The 19,797-nt window shown below is 47.8% G+C and overlaps 1 protein-coding gene across 3 annotated transcripts; it reads right to left on the bottom strand.

Annotated features, from left to right (window-relative positions):
• Nucleotides 1–1,992: 1,992 nt before the first annotated feature.
• RAB41 (RAB41, member RAS oncogene family) lies at nt 1,993–19,630 on the bottom strand. 3 transcript variants are annotated; one of them, XM_040088933.2, is made up of 9 exons: nt 19,463–19,603; nt 18,047–18,105; nt 16,346–16,399; nt 13,641–13,740; nt 9,991–10,099; nt 9,602–9,713; nt 6,550–6,643; nt 4,842–4,908; nt 1,993–4,023 (listed from the first exon to the last, which is right to left on the bottom strand). In XM_040088933.2, the coding sequence occupies exons 2-9, from the start codon at nt 18,070–18,072 to the stop codon at nt 3,959–3,961; spliced, it is 627 nt and encodes a 208-aa protein (XP_039944867.1). In that variant the 5' UTR covers nt 18,073–18,105; nt 19,463–19,603; the 3' UTR covers nt 1,993–3,958. The 3 variants fall into 3 exon arrangements, with proteins under 3 accessions (XP_039944867.1, XP_039944868.1, XP_039944866.1); XM_040088934.2 differs by having other exon boundaries at nt 9,991–10,096; XM_040088932.2 differs by lacking the exon at nt 13,641–13,740 and having other exon boundaries at nt 9,991–10,096; nt 19,463–19,630.
• Nucleotides 19,631–19,797: the final 167 nt, after the last annotated feature.

The raw sequence follows: 19,797 nt of genomic DNA, 5'->3' as shown, positions 1-19,797 counted from the left end.
CAGCCCCTGATTAACCTGGAGTGTATTCCAGCACTGCTGGGAAGGAGCAAGGCAGGATTTTGGCTGTGGTGGCACCAACACAACTCCAGGAGCAGGGCAGGACACTGAGCCAGGCTGGGAGCGAGGAAAAGACACTGGAAAAGCAGTTTTCACTCAGAATTAAAAATTAGCTTTTCCACCAGGGGAATGAACATCCTTTGAAGCCCCTGCAACACCCTGTGAAGGGGAAGGAGACCTTTTGTATCACCTCTCTGGTCTTACACTGGTTTCCCAGAATCTCTGTGTTCCATAGGGAAAGAGGAGTTCTCTCCACAGGGAGCTGCAGATACAATTTTGATGTCGATTTTGTCCCTCCTGCTTCAGAGCATTCCCTGGCAGGAGCTCCAGGAAGGTCTCCCCTGCCCTGGGCAGTTCTTCCCAGGGAATGACTCAGGTGTTTTCCTGCTGACCTGGCTGACAGGAAAGTGGATTGTCTCCCAAGGTACATTCACGTCTTGGGTATGTTAATTAGCAAAGCATTAAGACCACCAGAGTTGAGCAGTTACTGATTCTTGGTGGGAAAACAACACCTCCAGCAACACTGGATCTTTTTAGCAACTGACAAAACTGAGAGGCACAAATTTATAAAATAATGGAATGGTTTGGGTGGGAAGGACCTTAAGGATCATCCAATGCCACCCTCTGCCATGGGCAGGGACACTTCCCACTATCCCAGGTTGCTCCAAGCCCTGTCCAACCAGGCCTTGGAGACTTGCAGGGATGAAGGAATCACTGCCAGGGGGGTCAGGCTGCAGGGAAGCAGCACTGACAGAGGTCCTGCAGATCCTTCTGGAACAGCAGGATCAGTCCCAGGTGTGTTGCAGGGCAGACCTCACCTGAGGACTCCAGGAGCCACGTGCTCCTGGCTCCATTGAGAGTCATGTTTGGATCCACAGGGTCCTGTTATCCCAAAATAGGGATCCTTCTTCCCAAGCTTTGGTAACCTCCCCCAGGGCTGAGATCATTGAAGCATGTCCAGCCCTAACCCTCAATGAGGCAATTCCACCCACAAGTCACTTGTCCTTCCAACATCTGGACATCATTTCCAGCTGCTCAATTTCTTGGATTAAATCTCATTTTTTTGCTGATTAGGGTTGAAAGTAACAAAGATCAAATGTCAAAGAGACTGCCTGAGAAAACTGTTACATATTCCATGTTTTGCAACAATGTCAGCAGTCTCTTTTTCCTCTGTCCTTCCCCCTCCTCCTCCATCCTTTTTCCCTCCCTCTTCCCTCTTTCTCATTCTGTCCCTCCTGCTCCATTCTTCCTCCCTCCTCTGTCCCTCCTCCTCCCATCCTTCTTCCTCATTCATCCTTCCTCTTCTATTCCTCCTCTTCCTCCTTCATGCCTCCTGCTCTATCCTTCTTCCTCCTCTTCCTCCTTCTCCTCCATTCTTCCTCCTCCTCTGTTGCAATGTATTTGAACAGCTTGGGCCAGAATGTGCCCCAGCCAAACCACCTGGAGTTATTGTTATCAGAACCCTCAGGAGTTTGTCAAGGTTACTGAGAAAAAACAGGGCTAAAATAAGAGCCTGATAAACAGAATACCAAGAATGCAAAACCTAGGTAAAGGAGGCTCACAGAGCAATAACCTGGGACCAATGTTTCCTGGAGGGTGCGTGCTGGACATGTGGACAAGATGGAGGAACCAATCAAATAATGCATGATCATGTGAACAAGCAGCCTTAGAATCTATAACTGTAGCTTAATGTAAACAATAAATGGCTTCTGCTGAAATCATATTGGTTCTGTCATTCAGAGATCCTGAGCTCCTGCACTCCTCTGTCCTTCCTTTCTCCTCCATCCCTCCTCATACTCCTCCTCCATCCTTCCTCCTCCTCTGTTCCTTCCTCCACTCCTCCTCCTCCATCCCTACTCAGGACAGGAATGTCACACCTCGGAGCAAACCATTTTTAGCCCCCCAGCCCCCATGTGGCAGCAGGAGAGCACAGCATTGGTGAAATAATTATTTATTTTGTGATACACTGTGGCTGTGTCACACAGTCCTTACTCAGTTACAGTCACACTTAGTCGCTACAGCTACAAGACAGCAGGGCCGGACACACGGCAGGAACACATCCAGAAAAACAGTGGGAAGGGAACTATTTGGATTCCACTAATTACCCCCCACCCCGTAATTGGGGTGTCCCCCCCTCCCGCCCCGGTCCGTGACTCGAACAACATGAAGGGACAGCAGGGCTGCCTGTGAGGAGGGACAGCAACACCTGTTCTACAGACACGGACACCGACACCGGCAATTCCCACAATGGGCTATGTACAGGGAATGGGATCAGCTTCCCGAGGGGCGGGGAACGGGGAGTCACATCCCAGCTTCCTCCTGCAGCCAGCTCGCCCGGAGGGGAAGGGACTCTGGGGACCTCAGTGACCTGCTGCCAGGCCAGGGTTGCCACATTTCAGCCCAGGGCTGTCCCTTCCTGCCCCCAGGTGCACACACAGTGTCAGGGACTGAGGGACACCCTGCCAGAGAAGGGGAGGGAGTGTCACTGACATCCCCCAGCATGGTCACACTGTGACCACTGTCCTACCACAGCATCCTCTGTGTCACACAGGCCAGGTGGGGAAAGGACAGTGGAATTCTCCTCTCTTCCAACTAACAAACCAACTTTTTGTGGACCCAAAACCCCAGGAAATCTCTGAAAAGCTCTATGAAATGATTCAAAACCAGGGGCTGGGGGAAAGGAAGCAGTTCCCAATCTCTAAGGTTGGGGAGTGACACCAGAATTCCCTTCAGCAGCGTCCAACCATCCAATCCTTCACCCACTGTGACAGGAATTCCCTGCCACTGCTCCCCTCAGCTTTGGCAAAGGTTAAAACTCCCCCACGAGTCAAACAGCTGCTGGTCCCACCCAGAGCTCTGCTCCAAGGGCAGAGGCAATGGGAATGATTCCATCAAGCAGCAACCTGGCAATGAGAGTGGAATGTTGCCCTTCCCTCTGCTTTGGCTGTCCTGCTCTGCATGAAGCAGCTCCTGTGATGAGGAACAGGAAAATGGCGATCAGAGAAGGAGCCTGAGGAGCATCCATGACTCTCAGGGCAGGTATTGCCCCTGCAGTGATGGATTCCATGTCACTGTTTGCTTCTAGAATCCCTGAGGATCTCTCCCCACCCAGCCTCAGGCTGCAAAGCCTCTGTTCTCTCCTCCTCCCCCATGTCTGCAGCCAACACTCACCAACATCCTCTGGATGGGAAGAGAGTCCAGCTAAGGGGAACAGGCTCTGGGATGTCCTTGCTACACAAATGGGAGCAACAAGGCCAAAGCTCTCAGAGTTTGGGGTTTTCCAGGGCCCTGTGTGACACGAGGGGCAAAACTGGGAAGTTGTGAGCAAGTTAGCCAGGATCATCCACAGAAAGGCGAAACCAGGGAACTCATGGGGCGTGTGCCCTGCGGGAAGCAAAGCCTGGGAACAGGGAACCTGCAGAGTCCAAAAAGGCAAGTCCAAGTGACTGGTTTAGGTTCAAGGAGCAGCCTTTTACCAGAGGAAGTGGGGATGCAGGATGGGGCTGGAGAGGGCAGGGGGAGGATGCAAAGCAGGAGGGAAGGTGGAAACCCCCCCCCCAACCCTTCATTTTTGTCTTCCCTAACTCAGCAGCTTTTCCATGGCATTCACAAGATACATCTGAGCAGGGAGGCTCCAGGTGGGAACAGGGGGAGAAAGGGAAGAGAGAGAGAGAGGGGAAGAGAGTGTGAAGGGCACCATGGTGCCAAAGTGCAACAACATAAAAAATAAACTCAAAGGACAGGACACTCATTCTGCAGTGAGTGGGGCAGCCGGGACTGCTCCCCACCAGTACACAGGGATTCGCTCGCTTAGGAATGGTTTTCCAGCCCCAGAGGGGTGGCAATGAGCAGGATGTTCTCCGGGAGCCCGGCCGAGCGGGGATACTGCTGGCAGGGGCTGTTAGCAGGAGCACCCACTCTCCGTGACTGGCTGCTCGGGGGGCTTCTCTAGTTTGATGTCAATCACTGCAGGGACAGTCAAGGAATCACCTAGAACAGGATCTGAAAGGGTTGTTTGGTGTCTCTCCATGGCCTGCCTGCACAGGGTAACTGCAAAGACAGGGACATGGTGAGACCTTTCAGAGGATGGACAAAAAGAGTAACAAACTCTGGCATTTTAAAGCAGTGGAAATTCCAGCCTCAGTTCAAGTGGAGAAGGAAAACTTGTGCTGGCCATTAGTTGTGTACATTTATATCTGGCCCACAAACAGGGTCATACAATCCCAGGATGACTTGGGTTGGAGGGATCTTAAAGATCACAATGCCACCCCCTGCCATGGGCATGGACACCTTCTACTAGTCCAGGTTGCTCCAAGCCCCATCCAACCTGGTCTTGGACACTTCCAGGGATCCAGGGGCAGCCACAGCTTCTCTGGGCACCCTGTGCTAGGGCCTCCCCACCCTCACAGGGAAGGATTCCTTCCCAATATCCCATCTAACCCTGCCCTCTGGTAGCAGGAAGCCATTCCCCCTTGTCCTGTCACTCCAAGCCATTGTAAATGTCCCCTTTCCATTTTTCTTTTTGGCTTCTTCAGGTCCTGAAGGCCTGAATTAGGTCACCCCAAAGCTTCTCTTCTCCAGCCTGAACAATTCCAATTCTCCCAACCTTTCCTCATGGCAGAGCTGCTCCATCCCTCTGCTCACACTCCAACAGCTCCATGCCCTGTTTCAGCTAAATCCCTGCAAAAGCCCAGTAAGGTCTGTCCCCACAAGGTGCCAAAGAAAGTCAGTAAGCCCATCTTAACATCAGATAATTGCCCAATTCCATGGTAAAACAAGGATACTGTCTTCTTTGCTCTTCTCTGATGTGCCGTCCATCCCAGGTAAGGCAGCAGCCACACGGCGGAAAAGCTGGAAAGCAGCAAGAGAGAAGCTCAAGGGTTGTCAGAAAAAAGTTCCTGTTAAAAAGATTGTTTTACAGCAGGACTCGGAGTCTGAGTTGTACGAACTCATTAAGTGGGTACTTTAGCAGGCAGAGCAGTGATCAAAAATGCCATGAGAATTTTATGTAGGAAATTTAACAGGTTTTAAAGAACTTATATTAAAGAACTACAAAAAAACAGTTTTATTTTACCTGTTCCTGCTTGAAGAGAACATGGAATTAATTAATAACATTCTTCCAGGGATTCATGGAACTCCCTCCTGCACTCACCAAACATCATTTACCATGTCCAGCCTCTGCTTGTGCACACAGGGTGCACATTTGGGGATTTCTGATCACTCAGCTGGCACTGAATATTCCTCTGTGGAATAACTGAGCTTTTAGAGCCTGGCCCTTCAGGTCAGTCCTGCTGCCAAACAGCCATTCCTCAGCAGAAGTGCTGCTTCCAGGGAGCTGCAGTTACACTGGGAAGGATGTGCTGGAGCTGGGAAGGGCTGTGATATCCCCAGAAAACCCGGTAAATGGGTTTGCATCATTCCTTGGTCAATGTTCAGAGCTCACCCTGCTGCCCTCACACAGCGCAGACACTGACAGGCTGCTGAACTATGCTGCACCAAACACCAGAGCAATCTCTGCTGATGATGATTTCCCTCCGAGCAGCTCCCCAGCCACCCCTCCAAAGGGTGTTCCTTGCAAAACCAAGGTCCCAGTGAGCTGCTGGATTTTGCAGCCTTCAAATCCCAGCTCTCCCTATGAATACCCGCTGGGCAAAGAAGGCAACACGAGTCAAAATCAAACACTAAAGTGGGTTCAATCCAGAACAGCCACAAAAACTGAGCCCAAAGCCTCCTAATTCCACTGTGAGGTTGTACCAAGCTGCTGGTGTGCAGCAAACTCCTGAGGATGTTTCCCAATTTCCTCCAGAGCTCACAGCTCTTTATTCCAAGCTCTGTCATATCCAGAACAATCCCTGAACCAGTGGAGAGGGGACTCACAAGCACAAGGCAAAGGGCACAAGCAGAAATCTGAGAAATTCTGCTTAAAACAAAAATTTAAAGGTTATTTTGCTGTTTGGTTGATCAAACACGTACCTGGACAGTCCCTATCCTTTCAGAGATTCCAAACTCAGCTGGAGTCAGCTCTGGGCAGCCTGCTCTGAGCATGAGGGTTGGAAGGGGTGATTTCCAGAGATCCCTTCCAACCTCAATTCCCCTAAAATATTTCAAGATTCTCTGGCTGGCAAACAGAAGGAGGAACTTCTACTCCAGTGCATCAGCAGAAACAATTCTCCCCACTGATATCAGCAGTGATTTCAGCAAACAGTGCATTGACTGAACCAAACCAAATTCCAGCTGACTAGCTGCACAAAACAATGATTTTTTTTCCCCTTTCCCATCCCTCAGCACATTCTGGAGTGAGTTCTCCTTTGTTTCAAGGTTTAGCTTTGACAGGGAATCAACAGGAAAGGAGCTTGCACTACATAAACCAGGAAACATCATAGGGGTTGGCATTAAACAAGAGGAAATTCCTGCAAGATCACAGAGCCACCCTGGAGCAGAGCCTGAGCAGTGAGGGACAGATTCCTGACTGAGAACACAGCCTGGACTTACCTGTTTCACGTTGTAGCCAGTCTTTGCACTGGTCTCAATGAACATCACATTCAGCTCTTTGGCTCTCTGTTCCCCTTCCTCTGTGGTAATTTGCCTGCACAAAGGTGGAAAAGAGACACAAGGAACAGAAGGAAGAGTTAGAGATGGCTGGGAATGAGTTGCTGCTCGCCCTCCAAGAGGGTACAGCCCACCTCAGGACCCTCAAGGCTTCACCACCCCCAGGTCTTTCAGTTTGGAGTGAAACCACCTCAGGGAAGCTCCCCAGGGAACACCTGGAGTTGTGGCAGATGAGCAGCACAGGATGAAGCTTGTGCAGAACATCTGAGTCTCATCCACAGCATTCCAGGGAAGGAAAAATCCCCACACCCAGACAGGGAGTTTCCCAAATCTAACAGAGGGAATGTTGTGAGGTGACACAAAGACTCCAGAAAGGCTTCAGCAGCAGGGACAGTGCAGCAGCTTGGGGACAAGCACCTGGAATTGCCCCTCTGAGCACCACCCTGTGTACTATTAAGTCCTGCTTTAGCACTGCTTTCAAACACACAGCACATTCAGCTCTTGGGCTTTTTCCTCACCCTCCTCTACAGAAACCTGTCTCCAGTAATGAAAACAAATCACAGAGCAGAAAGACCAAACCAAAGCAAAAGAGTCCAAAAATGAGAGAAAGAAAGCTGCAGGGAGAAAAAACAAACAAACAAACAAACAAACAAACCAAACCAACAACAACAAAAAAACCCAAACAAACAAACAAAACAAAACAACAAAAAAAAAAAAAAAAAAAAACAAACAAAAAACCCCCCAAAAAACAAAACAAAACAAAACAAAACAAAAAAAAAAAAAAAAACCAAACCCAGCCACCAACTGAAGCAACATTGAGTGGAATGAAAAACTTACCAGGCTGCACTGAACAGGAACAGGGCTATTTTTAGTGCTGCTTTTTGGCCTCAGAACTTGCCTCATCCCTGGTTTTTATCAGAGGATGAATGGCTTCCCTGTATTCTGCCTCAAAAATGTCACCTTTGTGACACCAAAGGTGGCTTTGTCCAGCCTTACAGGCTCAGAATTTCAGCCTCACACAAATCCAACTTCCTTTGAAAAGAAAGACAAGGCAGCTCCTGTTACTGACACCTGGATATTCCCTTCCTCATCATTCCAAATTTCAGCCCACACCAGGACATTCAGCTCCAAAACAAGAATTTCCAGTGCTGCATGAACTTCACCTGTAGCTGCTTCAGTTTTCTGGTATTTTTAATTCTTCCACCAGTGCCAAGCCAGCTGTTGTGCACCATCAGGAAATACTCCAAGGCTGAAATGATCCCATTGGGCTTTCTAGTTTCACATGAAACTAGATTTTGAGAGGAATTAGAAATGCCAGGTTAGTCAGTCAGGGAGCTGCAGTTATTCCCAGCTCCCAGGAAGGCATGGGAGAGGCTCAGTGGTCAAAATCCAGAGCTGGCTCAGGGAAAAAAACATCTTGGATTTTGTCTTTGTGAACAATTTCAGGGACAGACCATGAGTTCATCACACATGGAATTCTTAAGCAAAATGAACTGTACATATTTTTATTGTATTCCCAAAGCTCTGAGCACCAAGTTTTAGGAATATTTCCAAAGTGCAAGGCACAGGACACCTCAAAATGCTGCTCAGTGAAGTGGGAAAAGCCAAGTAGAATTATTCCTGCTTTTCCTGCTGGACATGAAAACTAAAACCCTGCAGGGCAAACAGCCAGGGATGCTGGGGATGTTGGGACACAAACCCACCAGAATCACAGGAGAAAATCCATATCACAACGCATCCTGAAGGAATGTGTAATTGCAGGAGTGAGTAAAGCAGGGGTAAAAATTTAAAATGTGGGAATGTCCCACAATGGAACACTCAGATAACTCTGCCCATCATCCCAAGAAATAGAGTGAACAATGATATTCAAATAAAAGCCAAGATTTTGCTGAGAAAACATTAATTTCATCTATAAATTGTTCTCCTTTGATCAGGAAAATCTTGCAAACAGCCAAAGTACAAGAATTTTATTTTTTTAAGACTCTTTTGCTGTGAGATACAGGTGGTTGCCAGTTCTACCTTCCTGAGGTGATTTTCTGTGCATCAGATCAAAATCCCCCCATGGTTTCAAGCCCTCACACATTCCCTGACACCCAACGCCCACATTTCTGGGGTGTGTGAGGATGTTTCAGTTGGAAGGACTGGAACTGCCTGGTTCACTCCATCTTCCCTTTGCCAACTGCTTCTGGCACCACCCATTAAAATAAAAACCTTCCCTTACCTACACTGCTCCTGATACCTTCCTAAGGAACAAAAATCTCTGAAAATATTCAACAAAATTATTGTTGAATCAACAATCCAGAGAAGGATTTGAAATAGGAACACAAAGTAAAGCCTGTGCTCTTCTAAGAACCAATTACATTGGTTATTTTGGTTGATGTGCTGTAGAATTAAGAGTTTTAAAGCAAAATGCTTTATGGTATCTCCCAAAACATTAAGTCTGTGTCATTTTAGGAGTCTAATTAAAGTTTTGGGTCTCTCTTTGGGGGAAGTTTGGGTTTTGCTGATCTGCTTTCCTTTCACACATCCACAAGCTCAGTGTCTGTTATGTATGACATGAAATTTACACTCAGAGAAATTCATACTTTTAGATCAATCCTACAAAAGTTTGTGCTGCATCTTAATGAGAAATTGTGCCATGAACTTCCAGCTGCATGTGCACAGAGTGTGAGAGAAACTGGTGGAAAATAGTGAAAATCAGCTGATTTCCCTGCTTTTACAGGCAGCTTTTAGCCTTTACCTCAATGTGAAAAGGAAAATCAGACAAAATATCACACTGAGAAAGCAGTGCAGAGCTACTTAAGTAATTTTTTTAGGTGGGTTTGTTTTAAACTATTTGTTGGACAGCAAAGGGGATAACTTTTGCTGAAACCAGAAATGAGAATTTCCTGACAAGCAAACAATGTGTTTAAAACCAAGCCTTGTTTTAAGCCCAGATTGGCCCCAGTCCTTGGTGGCTCTGGGCAGGACATCAGGGCCCAGTTTCTTCCGTTACCTCTTGTCTGCCAGGTCGGTTTTGTTCCCCACCAACATGATGATGACATCACTGCCTCGCTCTGTCCTGACATCATCGATCCACTTGGAAGTTTGCTGGAAAGAATTCAAGTCTGCAGGGAAGAATGAAATAGCAAAGCTGAGGGTAAAACTCCTTTATAACAGGGAAAATGCTTCACTTGGACTCAGGTGCTTCTCCAAACTCACCATCCCACATCAATTATTTCCCACCCAGAAAAGAAAACAAGGAAGGGGGGAAAACATTTCTGATTTTAATGATGTTTTTTCAGAACTTGTGGTTGTAACTTCTCAGTTCTGCTTCTGTGGGGTGTTTCTAACAAGGACACAGCAGAGCACCACCCCCCTGCACTGTCACCAGGCCCCACTCACTTGTGATGTCATAGACCACGACGGCGATGGTGGAGTCACGGATGTAGCTGGGGATGAGGCTGCGGAACCGCTCCTGCCCCGCTGTGTCCCAAAGCTGCAGCCGGACCTGCTGGGGCCAGCCCGGCCCACCAGGGAGAGGAGAGAGAGCAGGAAAACCCTTTAGGGAAAAGGCCACTTCCACACCCAGCTGCAGCAGCTGAGGTGACTTTGTCATCTCGCCCCAAATCCAACCACAGCAGAGCTGTTTCCTGGATCTGTTTGTAAAGTGCTTTAATTCCCTCCTTTGCTCACCCAGAGATCCTGCTACTCCCAAACCTCTCTAGGATTTGGCTCCCACCTCATTACTGGGGATAGCCAACAGTACAGCACTCATCCCCCAGGATTATGGACACACAGGACTCATAGCCTGGAGCATCTCTGATCAAAGCTTTTGGGGCAACTCCCACAGGGCAGACAGCAGGCAAGAAAACAGCATCCAGCCTCCAGCACAGAGCATCCATGTGATGGCAGTGGGGATCTTCAGTGACATTGAAGCAACGATTAACTTAAAATCCAGCAGAAAGGAAAGCAAATGTCACACACTGCAGGGTTCAGGTGGTGCAAAGGACATGGGGTTCTCCCTTCCAGAGCAGCACAGGAGTCACAAAAATGCTGGGCCAGGTAGAGTTTGAACCCAAACTGTTATTATTATATATTATTATATATTATTATATATTATTATATATTATTATATATTATTATATATGACAGCTCCAAGGTCTGGGACAGGCTTGGCTGAACCAGCACTGCTCAAAAACTCCCCAAACACCCCAAATAAAAAGCTTTCCACGCTGGGAGTGCCTCCTTTTCCTTCGCCCCACAGTGCCTGAAAATAGGATTGCTCCTCATTCCCAACAGTTTTATGGAGGCACCCACTGGTTCCCAGTTTACAGCCACAAATAATCCTAGCAGGAAGGCAGAGCACCAGTTAATGAGGAAGCTCATCAAGGAAAAATCAGCTTCCTCAGGACCAATCATTGCTTGCTTAGAAGAGGAAGAGAAGCTGATAAAGCACAGGGCTGCAGTCAGATTCAAAACAACATCATATCTACATCAGGGAATGGCGAGCTGATGCCCTGGGGCTTAAGGAAGATTAGGGTTTATAGTTAAGGCAATTAGCTCTTGCTTCATTTTGAAGGCAGACTTGATTACATGAGCAGAAGTCTGTGATTGGGATACGCAAAGCAATCACATGTAGACGAGAAATTTCGCAGGGCAGAGTTGTTCCTCTGAGAGAGCTCAAGGCTGAGCCAAGGCAGAGAACAAGGCGGAGAGCCCTCTGCCTGTTTATTTCTTACTTTTTATACATTTGTGGGTCTGGCTGAAGATTGGCTTTTGGAGTTTTCACCTCTCAGCCAACTGTCCAGACCAGCCGTCAGTTACAATTGTTTTCAGGTTAGAAATATGCAAACAAAGGACAGAGAATGAAAAACAAAGGATTTGTTTATGTTACATATGTGGGAAAAAGATAGAAACTGCTCCTAATATTGTACAGTAGCTAAAAGGTCTGACTCCATTTTTATGAACAATCAAAAGGCTTTAAAAAACTCAGAAAAACCAGGGTGACAGAAGTCAGGGCTCTTCTCTATCTCAGGAAACTCAAGGTGACAAACTGGGAGCACCTGGGCAGTGTCACAGCAGAGCTGGAAGATCAGACTAATGCCAACAGCTCCTGGACTTCCCAAGCTTCCACAGCCTCCCTGGACAGTGCTGTTACACTGGAATATTCACCATGAACATTCACCCAGGTGGTGACTGAGCCACCCCAAACCTTCAGACTCACAGGCAAAAGGCAACTGGAGGAAGCACCACAGAGCTGACCCAGGTAATTTGTTTAATTTGTTAAATTCATTAAATTAGTTTAATTTGTTATTTGTGCAGGGTAATGCTCTTTGAGGGAAGGTCTCCAGTGAGCAGGTACCACACAGACACCCCTGAAGTGGCCCAGGTTTGTTGCATTTCCACAAGTCCAGGTTTGTGTGCACCCATTTTAGAAGGAAAAATATAAATAACCACTGTGGGACACCAGGAATGAGCTCAGCCTCTCTTAGGAACAACCTTCAGGAGGGGCCTGAGCTGAGTATGGACTCTCCTCATGGATCTCTCCACCTACATTTTGGGATGTCCAGCACATCAACAATAACTAAACAATTTCATTGTGCTCCCAGAAGTACCCGAGCATGTCCCTTCTGCAACACAAGAAAACTTTAAACCTCTCAGTCACTAAGAACAAAATTAAATTATATGCAAAGATCAGCCCGTTACTGAAGAATGATGAGATCAGCTGTTACTTAATTTCTTCTGACATGGCTGGGAGCTGTTAAGAACAACCTGGACTGGCAAAATGTTTCCAGCTGCCTGGATAAACAGCATCCTGGACTTGTACAGTGGGAAAAATTATGCCAAGGTGTGCATCCTGCCCCGCTGCCTCAGCCAGGAGAATTCCCCAGCACAGGCCACCACCTGCACATCACTGTGCTCCCCAAATAGGTCAGTTTGACATCATTTGCACCAAACCAGGAATTCCCTCAGAATTCTCTCCAGGACTGGGAGAAATACCAGGAAATTATTTGCCCTGAATAGTGAGGATAAATCACAGCCTATTATTTGTTAAGCACTTTGGCCTAGCAGAGTAAAACAAACGCCTGGTTGTTGCCCTGAGTTTCAGCCTTCTGATTGTTAGAATTTTTGTAGTGGGGTTTCTCACAGATTGTAACATAAACAAAGTGATTGTTTTCGTATTCCTCTCCGAGGAGGGACAATTGATGGACTTCTAGTCTGGCCAGTGGGGTGGAGAGGTGGCAACCTTATTCTCCAATCCCTGGTCATTGTCCAGAATCTATATAAGCGAAGTCAAGTAAATAAACTTCCCTTCTTTTTGCTCTGGCGACTTACTGTGAGTATCATTCTTTTCATGTCCTCTAGCAACACCTGGTCCTCACTATAAACTTGTTTGTAACATTATAAACCTGGGCCAGAGCTTTTCCACCTGTGCTGTTTACTGAAATATATATAAATCCTGATACTGTAGATTAACAAAACCCCCACCTGATCAAGTGGAATCAATAACAAGGAGCTAAACTGAAATAATTCTCTTCATAACTTCCTATCTTGTATTAAAACGTTCATGTCAAGAGTTAGAGAATTTCCCTCTAAGCTTGTTTGTTCTTTAGAAATTGTGGTTGTTGCATCTCTCCTCTTTCAAAAGCTTTCTCATGAGTCTTCAGGTCTCTTTTCCAACAAAATGGGAATATTGAATCCTCCTAAGTCACTCCACAGCTTCTGTTTAAAAGGGTCTTGTCTTGTTTTACCTACTTTGATAACATTCCTCTGCTTTGGCACCTGAAGCTATAACTTGTATAACCTCTCTCCTTACCCAGAAATGAAAAAGAAAAATAATTTTGAAGTTAGAAAAATAAAAAAACCAGAAAAACAGTAAAGCTTTCCAAAGGCTACCAACAACCAGCACAGACACTGGAATTTCCAATCCCTGCCAACACCCACAGGTGGCTGATGGGCTATTTTAGCTCTTTTTGGGTACCACCACCACTTCCAGAGTAATGATAAGTGTTAAAAGCAAGGTCCCTGCAGACCCTGGGCTCAATACCTACTTGTGATGTCAAAGACAATGAGAGCCACAGCAGAGTCATGGATGGAGCTGGGAATGAGGAACCTCTCCTGGCCAGCTGTGTCCCACAGCTGCAGCCTGATCTGGGAAATGGAAAAGTGTAGGGGAAGGGGAACAGCAAGAAAATGGAGAACAAAACCAAAACTCAAATTAAATCAAAATAAATAAATAAAAATAAGTTGCAAAGCAAAACTAAGGCAACAAAAGGAAAGTTCAAATGGAACAGAAATGTGAAACGAGGCAGCGACACTTCCCGAGGTCTGGGAACACCCCTCCCTCTACACACCCAGGAATATCACACACGTGTCAACACCAGAAACCAGAAGAGCTCTAAATCCCTCCTCACTGCACCAGCTGACAAGGGAAATGCACAGCCAGACCTCAGGGATCCTGCCAGAACAGCCATACAAGCAGCTGGCCAGATGTGGGACTCCTGCCCCTAAGGACCACCTCAGCCCAGCCTGGATAATCCCACTGGAAAACTAGAGCAACCACCCTCCAGGCTGGCTTCTCCTGCACTGCGATCCAACAAGGCTGGGAAGGTATAGACACACAAAGGAGGAAGAACTGCTCAGTCTGTTAGGAATGAGGGGAACTGGCACATGAATGCGGCTCCTGACAGCCAGGACTGAGGATGGGGCTTCTGGTGGCTCCAGCTCACTTAATGCCACACATCCCAATGCTGGGAATGTTACACTGCTGCCCTTCCTGGGAGATGGTTTTAAAGAAACAAATTCCACATGTATTTCATGGAATCCCAGAATGGTTTAGGTTGGATAGGATCTTAAAGCTCATCTCATTCCACCCCTGCCATGGGTAGGGACATCTTCCACTGGACCAAGATGCTCCAAGCCCTGTCCAACCTGGTCTTGGACACTTCCAGGGATGAGGATCTCTTCTGCTAGCTTGTCCAGGTCATGTTTAGAGCTGAGTGATGGAGCACAGTGTTGCCGTGTATTATTTGGGTTTATATTGTATTTCATTTTTATATTGGGTTTTGTAATGGTTTCTTCTGTACCCCCATGTTCCCCTGGAAAATGTATCATCCCGAGGTTTGTCCCTGACCCTTTTCCCCGCCCATTCTCCCACACTGGAATGTAATCCAACTCTGTTCCACTCCCACCTTATCCCTGATTGGGTAGTGGCTTGTCCCCACGTGTAACCCCTTCCCTGGATATAAGCCAGAAAAGCATGTGGAAACTTCCTCTTGGCTGGGGGACAGGGACCAGGCTCCTGACCCAGGCAGGGGCAGGACCACAGGAGAAAGACTGAATAAAGCCATGATTCCCCCTGGATCAAGTGCAGACCTTCCTTTGCCATCGACGGGAACCTGATCTCTCTAAAGGAAAAGGTTCACAGCTACTCCTGGGATCTTTAGGGCCCTGAGGAAAAATCCTTCCAACTGTGGTTTGTCTCTCAAGCTAGCTGAGGCAAAAACAGAGCCAGGGCTCCGAGAGAGAGACAGCCACAGCACAGGTACAATTTCAGGATACATTATTTGCTGTAAGGCCATATCAAATCCACCAAAGCACACATCCCAGCTGGAGACTCAGCATTCCTTGTTTCTAGCCCAGAAATCAAAGCCTATTGCAAAATCCAGCATTAACCATATCTGAGAAACTATTCCAGTGTCTGAATTTTCCCAGCTTGTTTGCTTGTATTTGACCCTCCTCTTATCCACACTCCACACCTCTGTTATTTGAACAGGCTTGATGGGATCTGTGGACCACATACATAATCAGGAAAGCTCATAGCATTCCAACATTGGGAGGAAAATGGGATTTTCTGGATAGCAGGGCAGCAGGTGAATAACATCCTGACTTACACAACCATGAGAAACCCACACCACTATAACAGTACACAGGCATCCGCAGGTGTCAAGCAGCATTCCCAGGATCTTTGCCTTAAACAAAGGTTAAGGAAGGGCTTTTCTAAGAGGGAATCATTGGTAAAACGGTAGAGAAACTCTCAGGAAACTCAGCACACACACTGGGAAGAGACTTCTTTGTTAGCAGCAGGCCCAAAGCTCCACACAAGAGTGTTCCCTGCTCCCCACAGCTCTGTCACACTCCTCACACAGCAGCAAAATGGGAAAAAGGAAAATATTGGCAAAACATGAGCAAACCCACAAATATGAGAGGAAATCCAGGTAAAGGGAGTGAGAGGTCCCTGTGCAAACAGGAATCTCATGCAGGCTAAATCCCAAGTTGCTTTATTGCAGTAGGTGAGAGCTATGTTACTACAGGAGCTTCCTAGGAGGAGGAACAAGGTCTAATCATGAAGGACTTCAAGACTTGGAACACCAACTCCTTGGCTTTTTATTGGCTTCAGGAGCTGCACTGGATGAGCCATGTGGGTCCTTTCCAGCTCAGGATATTCTGTGATACCTGAGATCTGCTCAGCCCTTTTCACCCTGACAATCCCAGAGGCAGAGCTGCAAATTCAGGGAGCAAACTGCACCTAAAGCAGGTCCACACAACAGGGAACACATTCCCTGGGATGTGGCCATTATCCAGCCCCAATTTTCCATGGAAGATTTTGACTTCCTGATAAGGTATCAGATCTTGTACCAGTGATGGGATTCAACCAAGGTTGGTTCTCTGGAGGCTGCTGGGGGTTTCCAGCAGCTGCTGGAGGAAGGGCCAGGGGGAAGAGCCCTCCCAGCCACCCCACCCCTGCCCCACTCACCGTGCGGTCCTCCAGGTACATTGTTTTGGACAGAAAATCAATTCCAATGGTTGCCTGGAAAGAGGAGAAGCATTAGGAGCTGTGACTTGCCTTCCTGCATCCCCTTTCTGCACAAACTCTCAGAAATGTTCACAAACTTGTTATGACGCTGGTGAAGTGATTTGCCTTCAATTGCCTTCAACTGAGGTGATAAAAACAAAGCAATCTGGGGATCTGCACCAGCTGCATTTCACTGCATCCTTCAACACTTCTCAGCTTCACAAGAACCCCTGAGTCTAGATTTTAACCTCAGAGATTCCTGTATCTCCACACGGATCATATCTGAGCTGGCAGCTCCTTCTGGCCTGCTCCAATTCAGTTTGGTAAGAATTATCTTGTTAGAAATACCCAAAAGGTAGAACAAACGAGATCTATAAAATATGGGCAACTGAAAGCTAAAAAGCCATGTTTATCCAGGCCTTTCCACTTCAGAATGTGCTTCCCTTCCAGTGACATTCAGCAGCTTCATTTCCCAGGCAGGTCTGCATCCACTCCCGTTCCCATTGCTATGGCAATCCCAGCATAAAGGCATTTAAAATAATGCACTAAGTTAGGTGCATTCCCAGGCACTTCAAGCAAGCTGTCCCAGCCCATCAAAACCCCAGGAAAAGAGGAGAGAGCTCCTGATGTAACAGATTGGAGTGTTTTAGGCAAATTGTCCCCACTCTTAAACAGCTGAATGTGTACCACTGGATAATTGGAAAAGAGCAACAGAGTCAGTTTTGGGAGGGAGAATTTATTTCTGGGAGGTCTATTTTCCACCCAGGCCATGATTTATAACAACTACAATAAGCAATAAATAAATCTATGAGAGCATCTTACAAGAGTCAGAAAAAGAAAGGAAGCACAGGAGAAGAAAAAACACAGGAAGCACAAGAGGATCCAGTTCTAGCAAGTGACTTGTCCTCAACTTCAAATCACCCCAATCTAAACCAGTAACTTTTCCAGGCTGAATTAAAAGAAAAAGCCCTAATCTCATCTGCTCTACAGATATTTGATATTCCCATGAAATACTTCTGAATGCCTTTCATGCAATTAATTCTTCCCCAAACCTTCAGGCCTCTTACACATCTTCTTTTCACCTGCAGCCTCTTCATCCCCATTCCCCTCTTTGCCTGCCAAGATTTCCCTAGCTTTTCCTATCTTTAGTCCTTTAGTCAAAAAATAGTAATAAAAAATTTGAGAGACAAAATATACCAAGCTGACTTCTGGCAGATCCATCTACACACTCCAGACTCAATTATTCCGACTGAAATGGAAGCTCTAAAGATAACAGAGACTAAGAATGTTAGATGATGTTGGGTTTTTATTCATTCTCCATTTCCTGAGGCTCCCATATCCATCACCAGAAATCCTGGCCAGCATCTTCCCATAAAAGAATGTTCTCCCCATTTTCCTCAAGGCTTCTCACAGAATCTACCCCACATCCAAAGGGGATCTAAACCTTGCTGCCTTTTTGGACACTGCACTTCCTGACATCACACTGGATGCTTTGATTTAATCATGAAGCTTCATCTCCATCTTACAGCACATTTTAACCTCTTACCTGATCTTGAACTGACATCTCATGGAGATATGGGCTCCCAGGCATCTATCTGAACAGCAGGGCATAGATTTATCCATAAATATGTATTTAAAAAGCAAATAAATAGTATCACATACCTGGTAAGTATTGTCAAAACTGTCATACATAAACCTGGTGATCAGGGAGGTCTTCCCAACTACAAGAGAAGAGAAAAATTACTTTCAAGCAGCAGTGGAAAAAACAATTATCACTGCTTTGGGAGTGGCACTGATCTGACAGCAGCTGCCAATCTCAGGGCATTCCCATTCCAGCTACACCTTCCTGGGAAATAGCCAGCCAGAAATTTCAGTCCCAACATGACAGAGGCAGATCAATCTCTGCAGGTCCAAAATGAATCATGGTGATAATCTGTCTCTCAAATCAGGTGTGTTGATAACAAAGAACTGGTTGTTTGCTTTGGGCAAGCAATAAATCTGCTTTGTTACCCTGTTCTGCTCCTTATGTAATCCCCAAGTCTGGGACATAAACATCAAAACAAAGCAGGTGATATCCCAGATGCTGTTCTGCTGCCTCTGGCTGCATGGAAAAGCAACATTCCACACTCCCATCCTTCCTTCGTAGCAGGATTTCAGATACAGAGCAAACTCTGGTGGTTTGTTTCAAAACTTTAAATTTTCATCTCCAAATATCATCAAGAGACAAAGTGCATAACTGACAAGAAGTGAAAGACAAAGCTCCAATTCTGGCTCAGGAAGCTGGAGGAAGCCAAGAAAAATTCAAAGGATATGGATAGAAGAGGAAAGAGGAATAAATTGCCTAAAAAGGTTGTGAAATGAAGAACATTGGAGAGAGTTAAAGACAGATTAGACAAATGTCTATCAGCAGCAATGTCAATCCTGCATTGAAAAGGCTGGGAAATTAGAAAACTTCTGGAAATCCCTCCAAGACCTCCAGTTCTGGGCTCGAGGAGAAGGTGAGGAGTAATAACCCCACGATGGTTTGGGATGGAAGGGACCTTAAAGCTCATGCTGTTCCACCCCTGTCGTGGGCAGGGACACCTTCGACAGTCCAGGTGGCTCCAAGCCCTGTCCAACGGGCCTTAGACACTCCCAGCGAGAAAACAGCACGATTGCAAGGAAACACACAACTCGTCCTATTCCCAGGGAAGGGGCACAAAAGGGAGGCCATTTGAGGCAAAACGAAACCTCCGCGGCTGGGAGGGAGGCCGCGGCCAGGGGGGGCAGCGCAGCCGCCGGGAGCCCCCGCAGCTCTGGGGCCCCCTCCCCGCACGGGCTGCGGGCGCACTGCGGGCCCGGGAGGGCGGAACGGAGCCCCGGTCGATGGGAAAGACGAAATGGAGCCCCGATCCCCTCCAGCCCCGCCCGCGGAGGCCTCAGGCCGGGCCGCCCCTCCCCGGGCCCGGCGGGCCCCGCCAGGCCCGAACCGCGTCCCCCACCCCGGGCACAGCGTGGCCTCGGCCTCGCACGGCCCCGGGCGCTGTCCCCGCCCCGCCGGCCCCTCCAGGTTCCGCCCGGGCCCGGCCCGGCTCTCACCGCTCTGCTCGCCCAGGAAGACCAGCTTGAACTTCCTGAGCGGGTTCCCGAAGTCGCCGCCGCTGCCGGGCGCGGACATGGCGGCGCGGGGGGACCGAGCGGGAGCCGTGATGGGGACAAGGAGACAGCGCCGAGCGCCCCGGTACCAGCGCCCCGCGCGTCACCTCCGCCGCGTCACCGCCGGCCCGCCCCGCGGGGAGGTGCGGTGCCGTGGCGACGGGAGGGGGGCGCGACCATGGCGAGGGTGGGGGCCGTGCTGCCGGGGAGGGCGGTTGCTATGGCGACAGGAAGGGGTTGCCGTGGCGACCGTGCAGCCTCCAGGGAGACGATGCTGC

Source organism: Hirundo rustica, chromosome W (assembly GCF_015227805.2).
Source record: "Hirundo rustica isolate bHirRus1 chromosome W, bHirRus1.pri.v3, whole genome shotgun sequence".
Taxonomy (NCBI): Eukaryota; Metazoa; Chordata; class Aves; order Passeriformes; family Hirundinidae; genus Hirundo; species Hirundo rustica.
The sequence above is the reverse complement of the archived record's forward strand: the minus strand, read 5'-3'. Positions and strand labels throughout refer to the sequence as shown.